Source organism: Stegastes partitus, unplaced genomic scaffold (genome assembly GCF_000690725.1).
Source record: "Stegastes partitus isolate 25-593 unplaced genomic scaffold, Stegastes_partitus-1.0.2 Scaffold701, whole genome shotgun sequence".
Lineage (NCBI taxonomy): Eukaryota > Metazoa > Chordata > Actinopteri > Pomacentridae > Stegastes > Stegastes partitus.
Window position 1 is genome coordinate 59347 of NW_007578432.1, and position 21938 is coordinate 81284.

Consider the following 21938-nt stretch of genomic DNA (forward strand, 5'->3'; position numbering starts at 1 on the left):
GAAATCTGTCAGATTCACTGCGGGAGATGCTGCAGGCGTTTTCGAGTAGTTTCTAAAAGTACCTAAATTATAGCTACATGCATTTGCAATTAAATGCACCCTCTAAGTACACGAATCAGTCTTTAGTATGTGTCCATATTTGAACATGTGCAGTTGGCTTTAATATCTGTAATGCACCGTAACAGCAGCAGCAGATGATTAATCCCTATTTTCCTACATTGTGTGATATAAAAGCAGTTTGATACGCAATGTTTATTGTCGCCTGTGTTCCTGTTTTGAATGACTGCTTTGTATTTTGTGTGTGTGTTTGATTCAGTGTATTTGATTGGCTGAAAGCATCTCTCCATCATTCCATTTCCATTGTGATTATACTTTCATAAGCTTTTTTTCGGTCAACAAAAACCTGTAATTTCAGTCAAGTAGAAATCCTGTTTGACAGAAAATGATGTTGTTTTTCATCAGAAATGTTGCGAGGCATACATTCCATGCCAATGAGATATTTAACCCCCACAAATTGCCTCTGGTATTAACGCTTCCCAGATGGTCTTAGCAGCACTGCGGATGAAGTGGGAGAAGACTGTAAAAGGGGGAAATGAGCATTCAATCATCCTTTCAGATGGAAGCATGTGAAGGGTTTGTGGTCAGTTTGTTGTGGGCGAGACCTCCGATGGACCGTCCTTCTCATTAACGTCTGATTTAAATAAATAAATAAATTGGGGAAACATGCTTTTGTGTTTGTTTTAGAGCTTAAATGACAGAATGCCAGGGCTGATATATGGGTCAGATTGTTTTATGTACTATATATGTTTATTGGGGGGCTGCAAGGTGGCTCGGTGGTTAGCATCGTTGCCTCGCAGCAAGAAGGTCGCTGGTTTGCGTCCAGATGTGAACACCCAAGATCTTTCTGCGTGGAGTTTGCATGTTCTCCCCGTGCAGCGTGGGTTCTCTCCAGGTTCTCCCGCTTCCTCCCCCATGTCCAAAAACATGTTGAGGTTAATTGGTGATTCTAAATTGTCTGTAGGTGTGAATGTGAGTGTGCTTGGTTGTCTGTCTCTAAGCGTGGCCCTGTGATAGACTGGTGACTTGTCCAGGCGACTCTAGCGAGGATTAAGCGGTGTATAGATAATGGATGGATGGATATATTTATTGGAAGAAATGTGAGTTGGTAATTAATTGCAGATACAGTTGTACGAATATGTGTTTAATGCAGTTATTTATCTCGAGATCACTGACGGTTAAATTTGTCCTGCTCACAACATGTCTTGGATACACCAATCTCATCAAAGATGAAAATGCAACTGTTTAAACTGTGGATCTGTGACATCAGGCCAGTTTAAGATTGGTAATTATCTTCTGTAATTCCACCAATACAAGATTTTTGTCACTAATTCCATTATAGATGTTTAGAAGATTGAAACACTGAATAAACGGGCTGCTACTTTATTTTTCTTAACATACAGGGTTATGGTGGTATGGGTCCCTGTCATCTCTGGTGGACAAACACTGTAGTGGTGACACTAAATGGTCTCAAACCTGGATTAAAAAAATCAGCACTCGAGTTTTTTTCTTTACTAATAATCAAGCATCATCCAGTAAAATTGATGTGGTTGCTTTTTCTGAAAAACAGACTTAATGGATCTCTGTCAGAAATGTGTTTTTGGGCATTTTAACGCCTGCAGCAGACAGGGCAGTGAGATGAGAGGAAATGCGTCAAAGATCACAGGCTGGACTCTTTCCAGCTCATGTGTTGTGGTTTATGCTTCAAAATCCTATAGAGCTTGGGACAGAGTTTTTTAAAAAAAAAAGTATTTATTTGCTTATTTCTTTTCAGTGTTTCTTTCCCAGAATGCAATATGTTGTCACAAATACATGTCAGCTGACTTCGAGATTCTATGAATTCCATGAATTTTAACACCTTTGAATATGCTCACGGGCATTATGCATAAAATCATACGAATTACACAAAGAAGATAAAACAGACACATGTGGTAACTGTTTAGTCTGGTGGTCTGCTTCAGCCATCAGCAGATTGTGTTTGCTGTAAAGTTGCAAAGCAGAATTTCAGCGCTCACCAGACTTGGAATTGGATTTAAGACGTGCAAACATTGTCATCTGTGGCAGATTCTCCATATGATATAGATTCCTCTGTTGGAGTTTCAATTTCAAATGTTCCTTTGTGTCGTACACACCAGACGCTGCCACCTTCATGTCTCACCCACAGACCATTCAGTTTGTGGATTCTTTGTTTTTTTGCTAATAATGCTGCTGATCATTGCTTTGTGTCGGTGTTTTACATACTTTGCTGCCATTTGTAGATCCAGTGGATTTTCTCTGTTATTTTCCCCCTTGGATGATGCAAAAGTCCACCATAGTGGTTGGCATGTACGACGACTCCAAACACAAACGTAGTTCTTCCATTGACATACACAAATGCAGATCCTTTACTTTGTTATGTTCAACACAATTAATCTGTTTTATCTCGTTGTCAGTACATTTTATCTTGCCTATATGTGTCTAATTTTGTGTAATATAACAAAAAAGTACAACAAAGAAATGACAAAATGATGAGTAATCCCTGATTGTGTAGAGAAGTGAAGCCTGAAAAAGTGATGACAAATCACAGCTACAAGAAACACATATTGATCCACTTTGAGTGTCAAAGACTTCCTGACATTGCCGTTGAAAAGTTCATTTGTTTTCGATGATTATATTATAAGTAGTATCTCGATTCTCAGCAGGAAGGCTGTTTTATGTTGTTATTAGATATTCCATCTTCTTATTTTCGTTTTTTTTCTCCCTCCTGAAGGATGATGCCCCCTGGTCACACCCGCCTGGTCTCACCCCTGCTTCCTCGCCCCGTTTCCACAGTTCAAACGCCTCACCCGCAGCAGCCTGAGCGCTCCTGAGCTCTCCCTGCCAACCTCCTCGTTCGGCTGCCTGGCTGACATCCCAGAGAGGTGATGCGGCGGTTCGTCTACTGCAAGGTGGTGTTGACCACGTCTTTGGTGTGGGTGCTGGTGGATGTGTTCCTGCTGCTGTACTTCAGCGAGTGTAACAAATGCGATGATAGAAAGGACCGCTCGCTGCTCCCTGCCCTCCGAGGTGAGTCCACAATAGCGCTACTGCTGCACCTTTCGTTTACAGAACAGATTTGACGAGACCTCGAGTTTCGCAGGCGATGGACGAAGCCACAGGCGGGTTTGATTGATACAAGTCTGGCTTTCACATGTGTTGTCCGTCTGTTGGTACCTGTGCCATGTTTGTCAGGTTTCAGACTTTGCTATTGAAACATTCTGTTGGCTGCTTTAGAAGGATATCAAGGGGACAACACACTGCAGCAGTGAATTTTAAGTCTTCACAGAGGGAGGTAAAATCTTCATTTAAGGGATTTAGCAGTAATTTTAGAGGCGTGATCGAGGAAAGAAAATCAAATCTTGCTGAAGAAAAGCTTTTTATAAATCTTTAATGCGTTTTTTATTTATTTTATTAAACTATAAACACATTTGAGTTTGTGCACTTAAAAGAGAAACTCTGGATTATCTAAAATCAAGCTTCGGGACGAAGTGTGAGGTTTTGTCAATGACACCACGAATGACATTTCTGTACATTCGCCACAGAAAACTACCACATCCTCGACAAGTGTTGGAGTGCTGTCTGTTTTTCTATAGTCAACACCGCTCGCTTGTCTAATTTTCCATGGTAGCAATATCCTTGTGTTTGTGTGCGGCTATAAGTGCAGAGTGATTCTGAGAGAGTTTTTTTTTTTTTCTTTCCCTGCATTGCCACAAAATGAAAAAGTCATTTTGACAGAAATAAATGGAGGCATGAAGTTCACTGTAATGGAAAAAACACACACATCATGTTTGTAGTTTCTGCAAATAGATTTTAATATAGTGTCGAAATGTACCGCGACCCAGAGCACTCAGAGGCCGGCACTCTGGAAGAAGAAAGTAGGATAGACATGTTTTAGCTTTTAGGAATCATGATTCCTTTCATATAATAATCACTGACTTGATCAAAATAAATACACAGAAAAGTCAAATCAATAATTGCTTATTGCCAAGCAGTGAGTCTGGAGTGGGTTTTGCGAACCATCTTCAGAAAAGAGCTTTGAATTTGATAATTCTGTTTTATATGCAAGGCGACAGTTAACTGAGAATTTCCGTTTTTGTTTTGGGTGATGTTGTGGGACTGACCCGTGGTTTAGCATTAGGGAAATTTCACGCTTGAGTATATAAGCTGTAGACTTAAAATAGAGATATATACTTCATTCACCCTCTTGGAGAAGGTATCCAGTAGTTAATGTCAATACAATACAACGCCCCGTCATTTCACCTCAGCATAGCACAATCAGCACAAACCACAAGTTTATACACAAAAATATGTGAAAACTAATGTAAAAAGGCAAGATTTGTATTTAAAGATCTAAAAAAAAGTCTAATTTGCTGTTGTGATACATAGAGTTTACTGGATTCTAAAATAGTGACGCGTTATCTCTGACTTTAATGTCAAACGGAGCCGACAAAGATATGATTATTTACCTTTTTAGGTTTAAAATCATGTCTGCGTGAGCGTGTGTGTGTGTGTCAGTGTGCTCCTGAGATCAATGCAAAACAGTCCGTCTTTAGCAGAGTTCATTTCCTCACATGCCCTCAAGTAAGCAGGTTTCTAAGAGGCTTACTAATCTGCTTTTAAGGTTAGAAAGAGGCAGAGCTGCCAGCTACTCTGGCTGATTACCATACAACCGTCTAATGTTACATCGGAGTTACTGTGCTCATAAGATAGGTTACATCTGAGGATTTGCTAAATATACGAACTGTGTTTTAAGATTATTTTCAGACAGGCTGGTTTCGCTGCAGCTATTTTAGGTTTTAACCTGGTTCAGTGTGTTATTATTATTCAGCCAGCCCTTAAGTGACACGGCTTCACGTGTCCGCAATCAATTTGTTCTTTAATTAGATCCCCGTTAGATTCCACAAAGTGGTCGCTTGTTGTCCCCTGGGCCCGCATAAAAGTACCAACAATGAAATCTCATTGATCAGAAAACAAAAGAAGCCAGATATAAAGATCAGAAAATGGGCAAAATAACTCGACTCATGATGAAACTTGTTATGAATTAATGCGTGAATATGATATTTGCATTACTTTAATGTTAGTAGTAGGTTAAAAGCAGTTAAATGTCACTAAAGTTTGAAATTTGATTACTTACAGGTGTGTTCGTGTTTTTTTTTTGAGAACTGGGGAACAAAAAATGGAAACAAGACGACAGATTTACGACTTAAAAAATATTCTTACCGTCCAAATTTTAAATGGCTGACCTGTTAGTAAACCATTCACCAGCCATGCCTCTGACAACGATTAGTGCCCACGCAATATTTACTCTGATTTTAGCTCTTGTTTGGTCTCCATGAATGCCTGAGAGGAAACAGAAGGTCTCAGCTTCGACCAGATGTACCACATTGTTAAACAGTAACTTTGTCAGCTTTCTCCTGGGTTCCCCTGCCTTCAGGCTGTCCCCAGTGGCTCAGATTTAGAGAGAGAGAATGAAATCAAAACAAGAAGCTAGAATAGGCTGACATGACATGAGTGCTTGTGGTGAGTTTCTCTACCCAGTTGCATCCATCGTGGATGAGGGGTCAGTGATCCTACATGGCCCAGGTGGATAATGACCCTTAAATTCCTGATTAGAGAAGGTACACTTAGTCTGACGTCAGTGCTTTCCAATTTAACCATCATGAACTTTATGGCTAGAGGCTGCTGTGTTTTTTTTTGTTTATGTAAGACTTTATGTTTGCCTGACGTGCTGAGGTAACGTTGTTTGAAGGATGCTGCAGAGGCTCATGTAGTCACAGGTAAACACCTCCATTCGTCTGCCTCTTCACATTCTAGCTGCATATTTGCTGGCCGTAAGCGGAACATATGCATTGATAATCTCCCTAGTACGAGAAAAGCCCCCCAAAGCCGACATAACTCACTCGTGTGTTTTCATTAATGAACCCTTGGCAGTTTGTATACGAGGCTTTCAGTTAAACATTTCCCAGTTCCAGCCTAAGACGACCCTGATGTCGTTACCTGGGTTATTTCCTCAGCCATTAGAAAGTTCTCCGTGGACCCACACAGAAGTTATGATGCAACAGCTTTCACAGGCCGAGTAGCGCTCCTCGTGAGCGAACTAAGCCTCGTGTAAAATCAGCGGAACGTACCTCGTAGCGCTGCCGTTTGTTTTTCTGGCTGAATGAACCATCTGTTTCACCGGACTGGGTCTTGGTGCTGATCCACCCTGATATGGCTGCAGCACAGCGTCTGATGATACGAGTCGTTCATCCAGTGTAACTGTCGGCAGTTTTTCCATTTATGAAGTGAAAAGCGTGGCTGAGCAACTTTGTTATTATGAAACTTACTTCCTCTAAGAGACGACTGGAGTTCTGTAGGTAAAATAAATCTGCCATAATAACCCAATCTGAAAGTAATATGTGATTGTTTAAGTGGAAGCTGACAACATCTAATGGTTTAGCTCATCTGTATTTAAGAATAAAATGCTCCATAAGTTTATAACTTAGTTTAATAGTTGCTGAATTCATGAAGATTCAAACATTTTCTTTATGTTCAACATGATTAAGTAAAGTACCCAGTTTGTGTTTACAGCCTGACAGATGCACCACACTGAAGAAAAAATGGATTGTTGTTTTTATGTGGTATCTGCAGTATTAGTCACACAAAGAGGCTGAGAATCACAAGGCAACGCTGTGTGCCACATGTGATGTTTTGGATATGTAGTGCTGTAAATGACTACCTGTTTCCTGTGTGCTGCGCTCCTTCTCTCTCTTTGTCTCTCATTGCAGTTTAAGTAAAATCCTGAAATTAAACAAATGTACAGAGTTTTCTTCTTCTTTTTTTTTTTTTACCCCTAATATGTTAAACTCTGGGATTTTAGCTTACTTTGCAGTTTTACTCTCCACGAGGCACTGAACCATAACCATTAAAGTACAGTCGTGACTCGATAATCCGACACAACCTTCTTTTATGTCGGATAGCAAGGTCGAGATACAAGGAGGGCTTGATGCTTGAAGGGTCATTTGTTGTTAGTTATTGTTCATAGGTGTTATAATAACTAGTAGGGCTGATCTGAATAACACTATGGTCTGGTCTCTGGATATTCAGGCCCAATTAATGATGAATATCTGAATATTCGGAGCGGTCAGGGATCACTTCCACACCGGGGGAGCACTCCGACGGGGTGGAAGTGGCCAGAACGCACAGGCAGTACTTGGCTGCTGATGCTAGTTTAGGATGGCGGTCACACTTCTGTTTCCACCATCAGTGGCGGCAGGGGAGTGACAGATACGCTCCACCGTTACCATCCATGTTTACTTCCGTAAACACTGAGCACGCTCACTGTGTGTGACGTCGTCATGTCCTCTTCTACGCATGTGGGACACTTTTGGGTCGTATGAAGTTTACGCAGCAGATCACATACAAGTCGCATTTAACTGGAAATGTGAAGGAACTCACAAAAAAAATCTGATTTCACAAAAGCATCGAGCATTAAGTCCTGCAGTCTGAACGTAGCCAATCTGTCGGATTGTTCAGTCAGATAATACGCCGTTATCCTGATTTGTGACATGAAATGTCATGTCGGAGTCGGAATCCAAGGCTGTCTGTATGTTCAGGCTACTTTTAATGGGTTCTGTTGGTTTTTCCTAAAAACCTGTTGGATATCAAGGTTTTCAGATTGTTAGGGGTCAGATTATCGAATCACGACTGTAACTGATGACCAGGAGATAATATTGATAAAAGTGAGCTCAAAATGACACTGACATTCATGACGTCTATTATTTATAGCAGGAATTACAGACAATAATCAGTCTTTAGTTCCAGCGCCTCTGTCCATTTGTAGAACAGATGGCTGCAGTTTAATAGCATTCTGATTTAAATGTGAGACCACATGGTTGAATCATTGTTGTAACGACACAAGGGATTGAGGTGAAGAGATCTCTGCTAAGACACCATCATAATTATCACTGAATTATCTCATTCGTTTTTCTCCACAAACAGAAGAAGCTCAGCACGTTGTGGGCTTTCATACATCTGCAGCATTACATTTAAACACATTTAAGCTAAATCTCGGCTACCATTTGCTTTGAATCTTTGTTCTTTGTGTGAGCAAAGGTGCTCACTTGGTTGTCACATAGGATGACCATATGGGCCAGTTAGAGTGACAGTCCCTTTTAGAGCAGCATAGTAGCACTCTGTGTGGTGGGTGTTCTTGGTCGGCTGTAGATTTGTGTCGAAGAGTAGCCTCTCAGATCTATAATGTAATGCCAGCTGTGTCAGACTTGCAGGCAGGAAGCAGAGCCGAGCGGCAGAGGGAAGAAGAGGAGCTAACGTATGGAGGAATAGATTGAGCCTCCAGCTGTGCACCACTACACAGATCTTTTTCTAAGTAAATGAGAATGGAAATAGCTCGGGGACATCGAAAGCCATGTGATGAAAAACTCAAAAATCTGCATGCAGATTAGAGTTCACCTTGACACCAAGAATCTTGAACTCGCTACGAGTCCAACCGAAGCAGTCGTGAACTGTAACATCGAAATATAGTACAGAGGATTGCACATTTATTGCTCATTTGCCAGAATTATGAGCTTATCTATGGCATAACGGACAGGTAGATAGGTGGCACTTCATTTGTGTTCAGCAATAAAACACATTTGTATGTAGAGGTCTGGTCATCAACAGGGAAATTACACGTTTTGTTGATTTTTGAAGTGGAAAAAAAGTATCCCAGAGCCTTTCCTAAATGTTAATGGCCTGTTCATTTTTTATTGAATGAATTTTTAAAAATGGAAGGAAACAGTAATTGTGGCATCTGCAAACAGTTAGGCACCTTTTGCTTGTGTATTCTCAAAACTTCATTAAATCCTCAGGCCTTCGTTTTCTCTGCAGGTCTTTAAAGGCAGGTTAAGAACTGTCGCTGGGGATCGTCAGCTGATAACAATACAGCGATTCATAAATTCTCTGACTATTCAAATGTTGTCTGCTCCTCTAAGCGGCTGAGACGAAGCTACTCGATGCCTACATAGCAGGGGAAGGCTAAAAAAAAGAAACACTTCCAGTTTGCAGTTTCCACTGTCTGAAATGTCATTAAGAAATGGCAGTTAAGGGGAACTGCAGAAATCAGGACAAGATCTGAAGGAACAAGAAACCCTTCAGATAAAACTGATAGTCTGCTGGTAGGAAAGGGGAAAGCAAAACCTTCCTTATCACGGCTAAGAAACTGCAGGAAGGCTTCACTTACGCAGAAGTGATGAGGAACCGTCCGCTCTCTAATCACAAATATGGTCCACAAGGAAGGACAACTTACCTGCAACTTCATCACAGAAATCAACATTTAAAGTATGCCAGGATACACCAGAGTCATTTTGAAATAAATTATGTTGGCAGTCAGAGTTTAAATTGAGCTCTTGGGCCTCAACCACCAAGAAGGAAAAAAGTAGCATCAGTGTGGAAACGTAATGCTCGGGGCTGTGCGGCAGCCGGTGGCGTAGAAAACAGATACAGGGACAATGAATCCCACCTAACATCAGATTCTGAATATAGCAGAAATCATAGACTGTATAAAAGATGGATGTAGCAACCGGCCCTGAAAAATGAAGCCAACCCGGAAGTGTCAAAAAACTACGTCCGCTAGTTGCTGGCTCCAAAAACCCCTGGCTCCCATCACAGATCACGAAATGCCGCATTCCTACAGCTCAGGATTTTTTGAAATCCAGAGATCAGGTGGCCAGTCGGAAAATAAATCAATACTGAATTTTTTAAAAATCGTCAACATTTTGCGGGGCAAGGGGCGTGGCTGGCTTGATTGACAGTCGGCAGCGACCATACAGATGAAGCGAGCAGAAGGCGGTAAATGTGGGCGGGCAGAGAGGGCCCGCCTCTCAATCCGTCTGACCAATCGCTACTCCTATGGCTCCGCCCCCCTCCGACGATTTTTGTGTCACTGGCTCCAAAAATCCAAGATGTCAACCAGGAAGTAGCAAAACCCTGGCTTCATTTTCTCAGTGTAGAAACCAACGGGTGATGTCACGGTAGCTACGTCCATCTTTTATACAGTCTGTGGCAGAAATGCAGGCTTGCTGCTACAACAGGACGGGGATCCAAAGCATAAGTCAAACTCCACCATGAGCTCCATTAGGAAGTGGCCCTCACAATCCTGACCGAAACATCAGAGAAACTTTTAAGTCCGTGTTAAACAAGGTCTACATACAAGAAAGCGTAAACACACCTCAGATCTTAAAGCAAGTCGACTCATTTGCTGCACAGGTTTCACTTCAAAAATAAACCGCACACGCAATTTGCTCAGGGGTATCCAAACTTTAGTATACAACTGTGTTAGCAGTCGCGTCTCAGAAGGCTCATTACCTGTGAAGGTGAGGGGAACCTTTTCACATAAGTTAGTATAAAGCTGGAGGCAGGGACGCTGAATAAGGCTGATTGACCCAAGGACAGGCAAAGCCTCTATTTCCTTCCCAGATGATCACGATCATCTTTTATAATGACTGCTCTGTGTCAGGAGGAGAATGTGGCAGGCTTGGGGAAGAAAACAGTGTTTTCCAAGGCTCCTCTGATCTGTGTGTTGCTAAGCAAAACCTTATTTCAGTGTTTATATTCTGACACCACTCTTATGTTTCATGGGTGGAAAACTCTAACTCGTAAAGACATAATGAAGCAGCGTACGTGTTCATTTCAGTACAAGCAGCACAGACATTTACTAAACGTCTTTGTTCATTTTTTGACCGCACACTTGCAATCTGTTTTTAGCTCGTTTTGTTTTGATATATTTTAAAATTTCACCGTGATTGGCACCAGCTGTGTCAGAGTGATGAGATCAGTGATGTAACTGAACGACTGTATTGATCACCACATCCTCTGATCTATATTCTACTTACCCCAGCTGCGTCTTTGCACTTTGCACTGCTGCACACACGGTGACCGAAATAGCAAGTGTGCTCAGAGATGCACACACGCAGTCGATGGGAGATTATACTTAAAGCCAAAAATATCAAACACAATCCTGGTGATAGAGGAGAAGTCACGTGATCGCTAAAGTCATTAGTCCTGAGGGGCACGGTAATGCGCAAACTCTCATATTATAATCCATCCAATAGTTGTTCAGATATTTCAGTCTGAAAATAGTTGACTGATCAACACTGCAACCTTTTAGAGTGAATAAAACATTTGAGGTGTGATGAGTTAAAAGGCAACACCAATTAGTTGAAAAATAGCTCCAGTATTGTTTCCGTTTTGACTGAAATGTACTTTGAATTTCCTCTCTGTTGTTGATTTAACTCCAAAAAACTCATCTCTGTGTGTCAACGTTACATATCTAGAAGTTTATTTTCAATAAAAATAATCCCTGTCTACCTTAAAATGGCACTGATGTGTCTTTGCACAGCTGCTTTCTCTAGAATGTAAAGATTAATGAGGTCTGACAGGATTGAAACTCAGGAAGTCTGAATCTGTGTTTTTGATGCTGTCGTTGATACTCGGCAGTTTAAAGATGGAAATGCTCAGCCATGGTATTTACTGCTTATTTCGCTAATGATGTGTCTTCAAGCATATATATATATATATATATAAACACCATATGGATACGTTAACAAGGTAGAAAAACAAAACAGCAGGTTAATTTTTTATCACGTTACAAACCTTATCATCGGAGGAATTGCTGTTGCAATCCTGGGAAACCTTCTGCTTACATTTTTATTTTACACAGCTACTTCATTGCCATTCAACCTGTCCAGGTGTCACAATGTGCAGCTCATTGAGAGCCTCGTTGCTACATTTCTTATTCATATCCATCATGTTTTCCAAAATACCCAACGTTTGATCGCGGTTTTTTTCTTTATTCAAATGAACTGATGTAACATCCAGAGGTCAGGATGGGTGACGACTCACGCGTGAACCGTTCGACCCAGGAGTAACTGAGCGGTTGCCGTCGCCATGGCAACCTTTAATTGCAGGTGGGCACACACAGCTAATTCAGATGAGCCGATCAGACTGCTTCTCTGATCTCCGCCGTGTTTACCAAACCCTCGATTACCATTTCTGTGAAACTCCTGCTACAGACTGTATCTCACAATACCTGCAAGGAGGAACGTGTTACATTTACAAACATTTTTTTAATGTAATTGATTAGTTGTTTAATCCTAGAGTGCTGATCCGGCATTTGACACCTGCCTTTTATATTCTGCGCCATCATTAACTAATGTGACACACACATTGTGCACATCCATATATACAATCACAAGCGTGTCTTTCAGCTCAATCACTGACACTGCAGTCCCTTATGTGTGACAACTAAATGCCAAACCCTAACTTTAACCTAATTCTAGGCTGAAATATGCAGGATTTAATAAAAAACAACAACAAAAAAAACCCTTAAGCTTATGGCAGGCTTCATGAGCACTGAGGACTTTAAAAATGGGAATCTCAATGGCCTTTTTGCACCAAGTTTAGTTTCTTTCAGTTCTTACAAGACTAAAAAAAAGCATGGTTACCCTTATCTGTCACTTAAATGTCACCTCAACTCCCTCTCCATACACGCAGGATTTCAGCTTACATGTATGAGTCTCATTTCAACACCTGTCATTGTTTATATCATATTTTGCCCCGTTTATCCTTTTTTTATTATTCCAACTCCTCATCTCCTCTCAGCATCTCTCCTATATAAAGTTAAGCCAGCAGTGCAGTTTAGCTCCCAGACAAATACAAAGCAATACAGTTGAGCCTCCAGCGTTTCACTGCACTTTGGCTCCCATCCATCCAGCAGTATAGCTCAGCATCGGCTTCGCTGGTGGCAATTTCACGATTTCTTCAGAAACGCAAAGCAGCATTAATGGTTTGCTCGACGTTCTTGTCGTGCGAGACGTTTTCAGGCCCTGCGTTTATCCATACGTTCAGACTGATGGATTGGAAACGCGGCTGAGGATGCGTTTTGATGGACACTTTGCTCAGTCATCCAGCTCAACTGTCGAGCTGCGCCCATCACGATGTAAGCCGTTGTCCAAATGGAGAGTGTCAGCAGCACCATTAAGAAAAGAGCAGGATCAGTTGAGGTTAAACAGCCAGTCGACACCAGCCCGTCTCCACAAAGGGTCGCTGGGAATCCTCTTAACTGGAGGCCATGCAGCTAATGTCCCCCTTTCATTGAAATCACTGCCTCTGTTCTCAGAGATTATTAGAGAGAGAGCGAGAGAGAGAGAGAGAGATATGACATAAACACACACACAGCACCTGCTTGTATCCACACACACATGAAAACAATATACTGCGCATGCTGTATATAATAAATACATATTAATCGTAATGTTCTCGTGATGTTCAAATTACTATTATTGTGTCCTTTCAATTGAATTGAGAGCGCCAGAGAGAACAAAGTCATAAATCCATGGCAGGTTATTTCCCTGGCTCTTTGCAGCAGCTGCAGCAGCAACGCCGGCATGCGGGCGTTGTGCAGGTACTTGAATGTAGCTCAGCAATCTCTAGAAGTCATTTAGCCTTTTTCTCATTTATTAATATATTCTCCTAAATCTCTGAACTCAAAACCTCCTAATAGATTAAATTAAAATTAAATATAGCCACCAGACTGTACAGCGCTTAATACCCAGTCATCCTAAGCCAGTGCGACCAGGAGAGAGCTTAGGCAGAGTGCCCACACTGTCTGCGTTAAAGGTTTTACGCTGTTTCACGCTCACTGATGTTTGAGGGAACATATATTTTTCCCAGCTTTTAATAGCGTGAGACTATCGCACCTTCTGTACGTGCAGTGGCGTTGTATTGCAGATATCCTGTTCATATGTGCTGTGAACATGTTGCTGGTACGTGAACTGCTGTTATAATAAATACAGTAGAGCCTGTGTGGTGCATGCACATTGATCTGGAAAATTGTGCTTTATGCTCGGGCTTTTCAACAGTATAAAAATGACTCTTTACAAAGCGGCGAGAAGTGGAGCACGCATGCTTTGCTGCATCCTCTTCAGCCTGAAGAGACCGCTAACAAAACCCTTTTATGTTGGTCTTTTTTTTTTTTGTATCAATAAATATTTGTATGTACAATAGGATGTCTTGTATTACGCGGTTGCTTTCTGTTCTTAACCGATGTTTCTCCGTGTTGTGTTACAGCAGTGATATCTCGGAGCCACGAGGGTCCGGGCGAGATGGGCAAGGCAGTAAACATCCCCAAGGACGACCAGGAGAAAATGAAGGAGCTCTTTAAGATTAACCAGTTCAATCTGATGGCCAGTGACATGATTGCACTCAACAGGAGTCTGCCAGACGTGAGGTTGGACGGGTGCGTAAAGCTTGGGTGTCTGCCAGATGAATGCTGTGAATCACGCTGCTGTACTGACCTCTTAGCACCTACACAATCAAATATGTACTCGGACAAAGACACGCACCAAACACACACACTCACGTCTGCTCTCCAGCGGACCACCAGAACACAATCCTCAACCTGCGCCGGTGCTACCTGCAAACTTTGAAATGTGTGATGGATGTCAAAGCTATCAGAGGGCCAGGGTCTCTTATATTTTTTTTGCTTCTTTCTTTCTTCATGTTTTTAGGTGTTTTTTTTTCTCCCACTCTTTAATTTGCGCAGACTTCACGCTGCTCTCTTTAGACACCATCCCAGTATTCAGACTAATGTGCTAAATGGCTCGGCAAGGCAGGAGTCTTTCTTTAGTCAAACTGTCTCGCTAGGGTTGCTAAGCTAAGGAAAGTTATTCTGACAATTAAAATTAAAAAGTTAAACCGTCGAGTCCATTACCGATGCTAATAGCTGCACCCAAAATGAAAAGACGTCTAATTAAGTTCACCGTTTCAATGCAGGATCCTTGAGATCCGTCAGCTTGTGTACATTAGGCCTGATGTTGGAATGGGACTGGGGTTTCTTCACTGTCATTCATGATCTCCTTGAGCGCTCTGTGTGGAGCGCGAGCGTTTAAGGGTGCTGATATGCAGAGACGTTTGCCTCGCGTGGAGACAATATCCAAGTGATTCATGTTTAAATATCCCTGTTGAGTTCTCCCCAGCACTTTCATTAAGTGGCTGCCAAAGTGTCTACCTGTCACATGAGAAATGGGCCACATGATTATCTTTTTTTTAATGCAGCTACATTCTTCACTTTTTATGTGCTGTTTTTGCCAAGACAAAGAAAATAACATTTCCACATTTTCTACAATGGAGGGGGGAAAATCTAAAAATCATTTTGACTACATCGTGCAAAAGGAAGACCTGTATCACAGAGAGAAAAAGTGAACATTCAGCTGATTTCAACTCCCAGTTTTTCTGTCCGTTATGACTCCATCATTCTCTCAGTATAAATAATACAGCAGTTTTATTACTGAACACAGCTTAGCCTTGCAAAATTTCACCAGCTGTGCGGTGAAAATTATCCAGAACCGTGCAGAATTGCCAGTCGCTGCCTCTGAAGGGCAATAACATTTTGTCTTGAAGGCAGCCTCCTGGCCTAGTTGTGTCAGTCAGCGCTGTCACATTGAATAGACGGAACTGAACTAGCAATGCTTGTGTGCTCCGGTGGCTTTTTTTTTTTTCACCTCCCGCCCTCCCCTCCGCCGTACGGGCCGCTTTCGCTGTCCACCTACTCTCCTGTAACGTAGCTAATTCTTTATTCAGCAGCGTCTCAAGTTTGCCACATTCTCACCCTTTGACTTTGACTTTGACAGACATCACATTAAACCTGGGGATGTGCTGACATAGCTGTCAACCCTGGTTTTACTTTTTCTACTTTCTACGGCGATATTTGTCAGTAAATCTCCTGTGACAATGTTTTTGCACTGACGGCAGCATTGGATAGCAGCAGGACACTCGGATTCTCTTCTCAGACACTTTTCATACAAAATAATGAGCTGCATGTGGAAACCAACACCGTAGGTTTAGACCAACAAATTTAGACTGAGTGTATGCAGTCATGCTTAGGTTTAAGCACAAGTATGTATGGTTTATATATAGTTTAGCTGCTACCAGTGACATTTCTATTGTCAGTTAATCATCTTTATAAAATGAGTTATTCATTTAGTCAATAAAATATAAAAATGTTTTATGAATAATCATCACGTGGCGTCCACTTACAACAAACATATTCAGTTCAACATTTGAGAAGCTTTAAGCAGTGATGTTTGAGCATTTATTGGGTTAAATTATTCATTTATGGCTTTCCATTCAACATAAATCAACCGTTTGTCACACAGTTGTAATGGGGATGGTCATTGCAAGAATCTGTTATAGTCTGATGTAATTTTACATTCAAGGCATAGCCAGAAGATCCCAGAAGAGTAAACAATAATAGGAATAAAAATGTTGATTTTGCAAAAAAAAGAAAAAAAAAAAAGTTTTTTTTTGCTCAAATATTTGCCACTGAGAAGGAAAAATCACTCTTCAGATAAAATGGAGCTTTGTGTTAGTTCAGACAGACACGGAGTCAGGGCGTCACGAGGCCCTTTCTGTCCAATCATTCATTGCTTAAGTCCAGCCCACCCACTTCGCGTGCTTTATAACTGAGGCAGCGTTCATTCATTCTGCCTGCTTCATGCTCACCATATCGCTGCTGCATCAGCCTCTGCAGATCCACCTCCCTTTTTAAAACAGTTCAATTTGTAAGGTCCTCACCTTCCATGTTAAGCGCTGTATGATGACATATGTTGTAAACAGCGCTATACAAATAAAATGGAATTAAATAACCCCGGTTGTTTCCCATATTGTGGGACTGTAGGATGCAGATGGTTCATTATTGTACATTAGAACTATGTAATCTGGATTTTGTGAAGTGAGGACCATTTAGTTGGTCTCCTTGTTCTTGTGTTCATTCTGTATTTGTTTGAATATTATAAATTTAAGGCTCTGCCGTAGGGGTTTGTGATCTCAGGGACTGTCTGTGTCATGCTTGCTCAGATTGTTCCAGAGTCACCGCCAAACTCAAATGCATGTGATCCCAAATAAGTGGGTAAATCTGACAAAGTGTCCTGTCTGAGCTGCTCATGTGTTCAGAAGTCGTGAATATGCATCACAAGGAGATTTGGCTTTAAATGAATGGGTTACAAGAAAGATTCAGAACCTACAGTTTTGGTGCAACAACTTTCCTCTGTTCAGTTCTGATTTCCTTTTCTTCTCTGTCGCTCTGTCAGCTGTAAGACCAAGGTGTACTCGGATGACCTGCCCAACACCAGCATTGTAATCGTGTTTCACAACGAGGCATGGAGCACCCTCCTGCGGACCGTTCACAGCGTCATCAACCGTTCTCCCAGACACTTGCTAGTGGAGGTCGTGCTGGTCGACGACGCCAGCGAGCGAGGTGAGCGGTTCACGCTGGGGCAGTTCGCAAAATGGACAACATCTGATGTCTGACAAGACTCACAGTTGTAACTCCGTAGTCAAGCATGCAGGATGCACATGAGTAGGAGGACAGGCAACGTGGGGCACTAAAGCTCTGACAGAGATCATCAGCTTGGTGGTTGTATAAAAAACACTGTGGTGCTTTTACTATAAAAACAAGAATCTGTGGAACCAGTGTTTACTATGTAGAACAGCTGATGATAACTAAACTGGGATAGAGGGCTGCAGCTAACGGTAATCATTTAGATTGTGACGCTGATAAATAATGATGATGATAATAATAATAATAATAATAATAATATAATAGAACAGCTATCACAAAACAATTTTAGGCAACGCCAAAGTTGTTTTTGTTTCTGTCTATGCAGCCAATACTTCAGATTCGCACTTCAGGATCAGAATTTCTTCCATTCTCTATTCAAAACAACATCCTCACATTTAAATTCAGAGCTCCTGGCTGAAGCCTGAAACAACAAATGCTCGATGCAGTGTCGAAGGATCAAGAGTTGTAGCATATTGTTTAGAGGTCAGACATTTTCTAATATTCCAAAAAAAGCAGGTTTTCTGATTAGAGCATTTAAAGATGTAAAAAAATATGTTCTGCCTATTTCTGCTTTCTTTTTTAATTGCAGTTGAGATTCCCTATTAATTACTAACCTGTAAAGTTGCTGCCGAATAGATAAAATGAGGTAATTCTTTACAGCAGCATCCTCTTTGCTGCTCTAATGTGTAGGTAGACGCCAGCAGAATATAGAAATAAAAATATGTATATATGTACATAAGTACTACTTCTTTGCACATTGCTCAGATTCCTCTGGATGTGGAAAAGAACAATATTGCACATATCAGTGATGTAAATATATAATAGAAAATGTGTTTCCAGAGTTTCTGTTGACTTGTGCCATCCACAAGTTCTCACCTTGCAGTATGTAATGTACCTGTCAAAAAGATTTAAACATCCGTAATACCAACTAGTATGCCTCAAATTTACTTTTAGACGACGACCCCGAGAAATCCACATCATCAAATAGCCTGCTATAAATTTGTCATGACGGCACACCGTAGCCGTTGAAAGCTCACCAGATCCTCATCGTATTTTACTCTCATTACCCTCTTTGAAGTTCAGTCACACACAAGCACACAATGTGGGAATACCCAGAGGTCAGTACCTTTTGGTATTGGGGGGCATCTACCTTAACTACTGTTGTCAGCAAATGTTCCTTTATATTCTGCTGTTAAATAATAATCCAGGTTAAACACTTTTTCTACTACTTTAGTTGAACAGGCACCATCTGTTATTTCCTGCTGTATATGCTTGAATTTGCAGTTGCACAAAAAGATCAGGCATCTACAGTTGAAACCAGAAGTTTACGTATATATTGCGTTATAAAAAGATGCATAACCTTTTTTTTCTCACTGTCTGACATTAAACAGGCTAAACTTTTCCTGCTTTAGATCAACTAGAATTACCAAAATTATTTCTATTTGCTAAACGTCAGAATAATGAGAGAATTTTTTTATTACTTTCTAAAATCTCCTTAGTGTTTGGTAGCATTGTCGTTAAACTGTATGACTTGGGTCAAACATTTTGGGTTTCCTTCCACAAGCTTCTCACAATAGTTTGATGAATTCTGGCCCATTCCTCCTGATGGAACTGGTGGAACTGAGGCCACATTTACACATAGCCGAGTATTCAAAAAAACGGATCTACGTTTTCAAAAATAACATTGTTCACACCAGATCGTTTTCAAAAAAATCTTCGTTTGCACAAACCGAGCTGCCAAACCTATAGGGGGCAGTGTAACGAGACGCACAAAGCCGTGCTAGCCAATCAGAATCCTGGAAAAAACACAACGGTGACTTGTAGCTTCGTTTACAAGTAATCCAAAAGCCCAAATGCATTGAAATAGCACCGTTTTTGCTACAGGTAAATGGGGCCTGAGTCGGGTTTTTTGGTCGCCTTGCTCCACATGCCATTATAAGCTCCGCACACAAATTTTCTCCAGGATTGAGATCAGGGCTTTGCGATGGCCACTCCACAACATTGACTTTGGTGTCCTGAAGCCTCTTTGTAACTAATCTGGCAGTATGCTGAGGGTCATTGTCCATTTGGAAGACCCAATGGCGCCCAAGCTTTAACTTCCTGGTTGATGTCTTGAGATGTTGCTTCAATTTTTCCACATACTCTCCTTATGTAGTGTTGTGTTGAGTTGTGGCCTTGAATGATGGCCAAAGGTTTTTTTCAGAACATTGTGACGTCACAATGAAGTCGACCTTTTGGATGTAGTATAGTATCATCATTTTTTTCCCTGTAGACTTTAGTGTACATTTTTGTCATCATTAGCATATGAGTTCTTGAACAATGGCCAAAAATAGTTTTTTTTTTGACATCACAGTGATCTTGACCTTTGACTGTGAAAAATGTACTCAGTTAAGTCTCGACTCCAAGAGGATGTTTGTGCCAAATGTAATAAAGTTCCCTGAAGGTGTTCCTGACAACGGGACAGGCAGAAGAATGGAACAACATGATGCCTCCGGGCTCATCTGTCACTGGTGGAAGTGCATAGAAACTGGTTTCATCACCAATTCTATTCCTAATTAACAGAGAAATGATTTATTATTATTATATATTAGAAAAAAATGCCAACTATAGTCACTATAAAAATGGAAACATCACTTTTACATTTGTCCAAACAATGGCCTAACAAAAGATATTTAGCTTAAAACAGAAAATTTCATTTCATAAAGGATTTTTTTTTTTACTTTAAAAAATAGTTGAGGTTGGGATTTTAATCCTGTACACTTTCTGTCAAGTTCAGTGAATCTCTCACAGCAGCAGTCTGGACTCATTCGTATGCAGCGTTGGTTCTGTAAATGAGAAACAAACAAAGTTGCCCGGACGGATCCACACAGCACTATTTCAGCATGTTCTGTTCTGATGTTTGCACTCATGCAGAGGACATGGGGAGGGCGGGTGGAGGATAGATGGGGCAAAAGGGGACAGTGGAATCAGGTAGGACAGTAAATCTGACACCTGCAACCTCCACTGACCAATGAATTAACCCATTAACTGTTAGCTAGGTTGAGGTAATCTGCAGGCTGACCCGTGCCGGATTGTGTTCGGTTTTGTTTTAGAGTTTCTGAAGAAGAAGCTGGAGAACTACGTCCGGACGCTGGAGGTGCCAGTGAGGATCCTGAGAATGGAGCAGCGTTCAGGTCTCATCAGAGCCAGGTTAAGGGGGGCGGCTGCCACTACAGGACAGGTCATCACCTTCCTGGACGCTCACTGCGAGTGTACCGTTGGCTGGCTGGAACCCCTGCTGGCTCGCATTAAAGAGGACAGGTAGGAGCCAAAGCGTACAACAACTGAGCGCTTTGAATTTAATGTTGATATTGATATCGAAGGCGCTGATAGGAAATAACGAGCGGTGCACTACAATGCTGCAAAGCTCCTCAATGTCAGCCAATTTCATCTTCTGCCTAGTGGGTCCTAAAACATGCTTTATTAATATTGCTGTTATCACATTTCACCTGAGTTGCATCATTGGGTCCTTGAGCCAAAGCTCTGTCTGAATTTTGATGGGACAGCAAACTGTCAGTTACGAACACGCTGCTTGAGCCCGATGCTGCTGATAGGAAACGATAATCACTTCTGCTGCATCCTCAAAGGAAAGGCTAGCTTTAGTTACTGGAGCTGTGTTGGGTAAAATCTACAACTGATGCTCGTAGACGTTTAAGTGTCAAGGGACAAACATGTGGAGGCTTGACTGAATCAGTGGATGATAGTGGATGTTCTCTCCAACTTGGTGTAGCTGCACAATTATTAAACAAGTTGTCTTAGTTTACAGTAGGTATGTTATTTACCAGGACATCAGAACAGGCTTTTGTTCGCTTGAGAGATGCACCTCCTCGTAGAAAACAAAGTGTGTCTGCTGTGTGTGAGAGAACGACACGAATGTGGTGGATGGACTGATAATGACCCTCCTGTGATCCATATCTTATCTGAGGTCAGACACATTCATTTTCCCTCAGGAAGAAACTGGTATCATATGACCCAGAATATTATATTATGGAGCCATTTCACTTTTCCTGAACGCTGCTGCACGTGTATCGATGTCTTAAAGTCCGAGCGCAGACTGATGAGATGGCGCGCGGCCGCGTGTTGATGGTCCGGGGAACTTTATTGAATCCAGTGAAGGGCTCTTTAAAATCAGGTTCGTGATACAGTATTAACTTCTTGCCCTGTGCTAATACGTACTGTGCCACGATGTGACAGAAGTGTTTTAAATCAGCCGTGTTAATGCAGTAAAAAGTCTTCACTTCACAGTCAATTTCCATTTTGTTAGTTTTTATGAACAGTGCACTCGAAGTCACTGATTTGAACGTGAGCATTTTGTTCATCATCCCAGTGTTAGCATGTGTATATATGATGCGTTTTCACTGAATGAATGCTGTCCAGTTCTAAAACAAAGGCAAGAAATGTAGCTTTCTACAGCCGTTAGAATCAGTCATGCTTTTTGACCTTTACG

At 41.4% G+C, this 21938-nt stretch overlaps 1 protein-coding gene across 2 annotated transcripts in view; it reads left to right on the top strand.

Annotated features, from left to right (window-relative positions):
• Positions 1-2960: 2960 nt before the first annotated feature.
• galnt13 (polypeptide N-acetylgalactosaminyltransferase 13) overlaps positions 2961-21938 on the top strand; it is a 37593-nt gene continuing 18615 nt past the window's right edge. Inside the window, exons 1-4 of one of the 2 annotated variants that reach the window (XM_008290883.1) lie at positions 2961-3102; positions 14182-14350; positions 17202-17368; positions 20545-20752. In XM_008290883.1, coding sequence (XP_008289105.1) covers positions 2961-3102; positions 14182-14350; positions 17202-17368; positions 20545-20752 — 686 coding nt within the window. The remainder of the gene's footprint in view (positions 3103-14181; positions 14351-17201; positions 17369-20544; positions 20753-21938) is intronic. The other variant, XM_008290885.1, reaches the window with a different exon arrangement.